Below are 6,104 nucleotides of genomic sequence, written 5' to 3' on the forward strand. Positions count from 1 at the left end.
TATACATCTGGTTACTGTAACAAGCAGCTATGTGAACCCTAGTGAGATTAAACCTGCACAAAAATCAAGTCACATTGAGTAACAAAGTGTATATCTGTATATCTGTAAAACGATCCAGGGTAATGGATACAGTAAGACAGACAGACAGAAAAAGCACTTTACTGATTCCTGAGGGAAATTGTTTTGCCACAGCAGCAGACAAGTCCTGACATTACACAAGCCATTCTAACAAGACACGTCTGTAAGTCATTAAATAAGGTATATTTTGGCTGCTTAATTACTTATTAATTTTCTCTTTTGGAACAAAATGGTGGAGGCATTTATAGAGACTCGGCATGCTCTTATAACACACTATTTACTACGTTAATAAGGGTTTAAAACATACAAAACGGAACTCTGTTTTGTTCTTGCTTTCCACCCGGACACCATTTGTAGCGTTTACTTCCGCTTTGCGTTTCGTCCATCTGCTTTCTTTGCTAACACTTTTCGGCACTTTCAGACGAGGATCAGAATTGTTTTTTGGACCAAAAAAATTCTGAAATAAGGTACTGTGCTTATAGATGGCATCGCTCGTAACGATTATTTTTGTATTCAGTATTGTAGAATTAATAAATAGTTAGGTTGTGTAACTAATTAGCAAGCGAATAAACAAAACAGGCAACGTTAGCTCAAGCTAATAACTAGCTTATTTTGTGTAACGTATATTTGAAACAGCGTATTTGAAAACCATATTTATGTTTTGATACGTAGTTTTCCCCCCTCAGAACGTGATGGCTTCAAATGTTTGAATAAGATTCAAAGAGTCGTGTAGCCTATTAACCCCACTGTTAATCTGCTGTTCCTCAGAATGAACTTAAAGCCCGTATAAGCGTTTCTGTTTGTGATGCACTCTTACCAGCACCCCATACACGACTATGTCACTGCTGTGCAGAGAAGTTACACATGTACACTTTTTATTTTTGAATAAATGAAGTGTCTGGTCAGTGATGGTCTTGTGGTGGATTATTTACAATGGACAGAGTAGATGAGGGAGGAGAAATTGAGCATAGTAACAGATGGACTAACAGTCAGTAACTGTGTAGCTCCATTGCAGGTGTGTCTGTTAAAAAATGTGATCTTGACAATTGTTTCACATGAGAAGTAACTCTAAATGTAGTAAAAGTTGAGCACAAAGCTTGTAGAGAATCAGTAGGTTTTAGGTTTAAGACCTTCATCTTGTGTAAGCAAAGTGCTGCTGAGATTGTGGGAGGTGAAACTAGTCGATATTCAAAATGACTGATGGTAATAATCATCGAAACCTTCATTCCATGGGGTTCCAACACTGTAGATGAGCTCTTTCTTCTGGTTTCGTCACTTCATTCCTCCATTACAACAACTAGCAGTGCAAACAGAGATGCGGTTGAATCGCTGGTGAAGTGTCTCGCCACTGGAAAGAAGAAATCCTTCATTCTAATGGTACAAAGGTGCTCGACAAAATGATCAGCCAGTCTCCTCTTGGTTTCTCCAGGGTACAATGATTTTCTCTTGCATGAAAGATTATAAACAACTCTTGCGGTGATGCACAAGGAGTGATGAGTGTTGAAATCCTTTAAGGCCTGTGATTTAAGTGTCTTAATGAACTTGTATGTTGGTATCTTGAATGAACACAGTGCTGCAGGTACGATGAGACATATTTGATGTTCTTGTCCCATCTGTAAGAGATAAGTGGAGGCTGTGTGAAAGGAAAGCAGTCTCAGGACCATCCTGAAGTCATTTGAGATTATATATATATATATATATATATATATATATATATATATATATATATATATATAAATTGCACACATACACACACACACAAAAGTTTGTGGACACCTGACCATCACTGGAACCACACAAGTATATAGAATGTCTGTACTGTATGCTGTAGCATTACCATTTCGGTTGTCAAGGCCACCGTCACAGCCTTGGTTACGGCCAAAAAAGGCTTGAAAGGCACGGAGTTGTTTTGCACAGTCTTTTGCAGTGTTTGTTGGTAAATGAGACCTTTTAGCTGTACTCATGTTCGACGCATGTGAATTGAAGAGGGCTTTGGCTGCATGTGCATTGTGCTGATGTCACGACACATCTTGGCCCAAATCTGTGGAAAATCTGCAGTAATTAAAAAAAAAATAAAAAATTGCAAGCTCATCTGTTTGGACAGAAATTTCATTTAACTGGTTAGTTTACTCTGTGTGTACGTGAGCGGCATGTTGTTCCTTTCGGCCTGTGTAATAGACCCACTCGTCATTTGGTGTACTTGTATTGTTTTTTTGCTTTCGAAAAAACTCGGTCAAAGTGGAGAAGGTCAACTTGTGCATTTGGTTCATTCCACTGAAAGCTGCTTTGTGTCTGATTGCCTAGCTCAGGTAGTTACCTCAATTTTGCTGATTCAGAGTTATTAAATTTTACCACTTTGCAGAGCTTACAGGTACTTAGAAAATTGTTTTTAAAACATCTGGTACTTTTCAAAAGCTTTCAGCTTTGAAACTTACCAATTTAACAAGGAGGCACATAATGAGCCTTTACTCGTTGAAAGGATTTTCTGGAATAAACTCAAATGACTTAATTCTTTTTCTCTTTTTTTTTTCTTTCCCCCTCCTCAGTGGCTTCACGCCTGACCTTTAAGCAAAGATGACGGACCGTTACAACATCCACAGCCAGCTGGAGCACCTGCAGTCGAAGTACATTGGCACAGGACATGCAGACACCACCAAGTGGGAATGGCTGGTGAACCAGCACAGAGACTCGTACTGCTCCTACATGGGCCACTTCGACCTCCTCAACTACTTCTCCGTCGCTGAGAATGAGAGCAAGGCTCGTGTGCGCTTTAACCTAATGGAGAAGATGCTGCAGCCCTGCGGACCTCCTGCTGACAAACCTGAGGATGCTTAGAATGAAGCATCATTCAGAGAGGACTTTAGCCTTCTAAGTTTATAGGGGTCAAGTGTGAATGAGATTTTTTTTAAAGGTTTTTTTTTTTTTTTTTTTTTTAATCAATTAAGAATTTCCGTATTTTTGCCATATTGTGTATGATTCTCAGCTGTATATGAAGAAAATAAAATGGGAGAATGTTTGCATGCTCGTCCCCCACCACACATTCAAGTTAACTCTATTCTATTCATTACTGTTAAACATAAAGATTCCTTGTTCGTCTCACAGGTGAAACATGCAAGGCAAACAAAGGGCAGCAAGGTGAGAAATTGTTCATCAAGGAGACAGCTAACGTATACATGTTATATTATAAATAAACGATAATATAAATATTATCGTTTCTATAGTAACGACTGGTCCACAGGGACTTGTGATGGATCTGTCACATAATCTAAAACTAGTAATAACTGAAATTTAACTCTGTTTTTTAAAAAAAAAAAATGAAAAAAACAAAATCATTGTTCTGGTGAATTTTCTGTCAGGGGATGTTTATTAAACATTTAGGGAAGGAATCTCCAGTATCAACTCTTTAACAGTTAATGTTTTCCATTAAGATTTGTGCTTTCTGGTTTCTTGATAACTTGCAAAGCTGCTTTTTTAAATTAAGTTTTTTAATTAAAAAAGAAAGAAAGAAACAAAATGGCAGGTGAGGGAACAACTGTTTGTAGCTGTTATAAAACAACTCATAACAGGAGTCAACTTGTTCTGTAGATGTTCCACAACATTAAATGTCATTCGTTAATAAATGAAAAAACTGCCCTTGTCAAATAGCTCTGGAATAAGAGGAATAAAACAGTGACCTGCTGTTGTAAGAAAATAATATGTAATTTTTATTATAATATAGTACATCATTGTAATATTACTACATTTCTCTTCATGTATTTTGTCACAATCTTAAACATAAAAGGAATTTCAGGTTAATGCAAAGCGTAAGCCTTCTGAGCACCTTGGAAGTGGTTCAGTGTCTCTCAAAGATCCAGCCATGATAGGACAGGACACTGGTGGTGTACTTCTCAGGTTGCTGGCTCAATCAAATCAACCCCTTCCACTCCTGCAGTTTTAAAGGAGTACTCCAGGTTATAACAACCTTATCTATATTCACAAAACTCTAGCTCATATCAGACTGTACTGAGAAAAGAACAAAATAATTTACTCAGAACTCATAAAGGAAGTCTAAGGGCCATTGCTAAACTCATCAAACATTTACAATACACTGATCAGCCATAGCAGTAAAAACACCTGCCTAATATCGTGTAGGTGGCCCTTGTGCTGCCAAAACAGCTCTGACCCGTCAAGGCATGGACTCCACAAGACCTCTGAAGGTGTGCTCTGGTATCTGGCAACAAGACGTTAGCAGCAGATCCTTTTAAGTTCTGTAAGTTGCGAGGTGGGGCCTCCATGGATCAGACTTGTTTGTCCAGAACATCCCACAGATGCTTGAGTGGATTGAGATCTGAGGAATTTGGGGTCTTATGGTACTTCTGTTAGAGCTGCTGTTGGAGACAATTAATCAACACCTTCTGGCCAATCAGATTGAAGAATTCAACAGTGATGTGGCATAAGAAAAAATAGCCACCATGTCACCTCAGTGGCTCTACATACTACAGAAATATTGTAGTAATGTATGAGCTTTGGTTTGGTTTCTTGAAAAAGCGTGTCTGGTCACGTGTGTGTGTGTGTGTGTGTGTGTGTGTGTGTGTGTGTGTATGCCTTCCCTGGGTAAGTCCTCACCAGCTGTCCCCACAGTTTGAGTCGAAGTGGCGAACACACGATTCTGCTGTGTCAGACGTAGCATACTGCGGCAAGCTGATCTGCCTTTTCTTCGTTTTCACACTCCTGCTGAGGAACCCGTTTTGTTTTTGTGGACTGTGTTAATGTCAGTGTTTGGAAAAATTGAACCAGCTTTTTGAAGAGGATTATTATTGCTAGTGCCGTCCTGCACAACGTTGTGAAAGGAAATACCCACCCTGAATGACTTGCATATCAACCTATAATCAACATGTAATCTTCAGTGGTTGATTGATTTTATGATTCAATTCAAAGTTGACTCTTTTGGGGGGTTTTAACTTTCTTCATTGACACGTTGGTCTCTTTTCTAACCATTTCTTACAGCTGTGCCACTGGAAAAGCGTCTCTACCTAAAGAGATTGATGGAGCTTTCTTATCTCTCTTACAGGTACCAAATTACCAACTCTGCTGTTTTTCATCAACAACATCCTGTTCTCATCAGCGAGCTGAGTCTCTGTTGTAACTCAGTGCAACTGTATCGTATAGCTGCATTGCATTGTGGAACTTTGCCACTGTGGCTCTTTTTTCCAATATAATAAATTGCTTACGCTTCAGAGTGACACTATCACAAACTTCATCTTATCTTGTGATCGGAGGCGGATGCCTGATATTTGGGAACAAAATCATGTGACACAGTTCTGGGAGGTAATTATACTAAATCATTTCGATGACAGGCGTTGGCTCAGGCATTTCAGAATGACAAAAGCAACATTTTAGATGCTGTGCAAAAGGATCCACTGGTTAGTCCAGTTATGAGACCCACTGTGCCCCAGTTTACTCTTCTGAGCCAGTTATCCAATAACATAATTTGTTGAGGCAAAGTCACATGACTTTTGTGGTTCACTTCAAGGAATTTATTGGGTAAATGTGTTTCCACCGTAGTTTATGCGCAGGTCTAATTATTGAACAAAAAAAATTATCCACCTCAATTGAGCTCTCAAGTTTTTTGTGTGCCTTTTGGAGATTTTATTCGCATCTGGTTTTACCATTCAGTGTTTTTTTATGCAATATCCCAAATTTGCATTAAAATATGTGAATACAAACATACAATGCTGTGAAAAAGTATTTGCCCCATTCTGAATTCTTCTCTCACACAATTGTTTCAGAAAACTACGATAAAACAAAGGCAACCTGAGTAAAGACAAACTACATTACCATTTTTAAATGATAGTTATTTATTGAAGCAAAAAAAGTTATGTAATACCAGCTGAGCTTGTGTGAAAATGTATTTGCCCCCATAGTTACTAATTCCACAAATCTGTGAGACTGTATTGATAATGGGGTTCAGCTGGACTAGGCACAACCAGGCCTGATTACTGCAAACCCTGTTCCATCACATCAACACTTAAATAGAACTTTTTCAA

At 38.5% G+C, this 6,104-nt stretch overlaps 1 protein-coding gene across 1 annotated transcript; it reads left to right on the forward strand.

The window, feature by feature from the left end:
- The first annotated feature begins 399 nt into the window (after nucleotides 1-399).
- On the forward strand, nucleotides 400-3,118 carry sf3b5 (splicing factor 3b, subunit 5). The gene is made up of 2 exons (XM_017463049.3): nucleotides 400-545; nucleotides 2,625-3,118. Exon 2 carries the CDS (start codon nucleotides 2,653-2,655, stop codon nucleotides 2,911-2,913), a length of 261 nt encoding a protein of 86 aa, XP_017318538.1. The 5' UTR covers nucleotides 400-545; nucleotides 2,625-2,652; the 3' UTR covers nucleotides 2,914-3,118.
- Nucleotides 3,119-6,104: the final 2,986 nt, after the last annotated feature.

Source organism: Ictalurus punctatus, chromosome 3, assembly GCF_001660625.3.
Source record: "Ictalurus punctatus breed USDA103 chromosome 3, Coco_2.0, whole genome shotgun sequence".
Lineage (NCBI taxonomy): Eukaryota > Metazoa > Chordata > Actinopteri > Siluriformes > Ictaluridae > Ictalurus > Ictalurus punctatus.

What these genes read in the sequence shown, in the direction of transcription:
- sf3b5 (XM_017463049.3), top strand. Translation starts at nt 2,653, where the DNA reads ATGACGGACCGTTACAACATCCACAGCCAGCTGGAGCACCTGCAGTCG.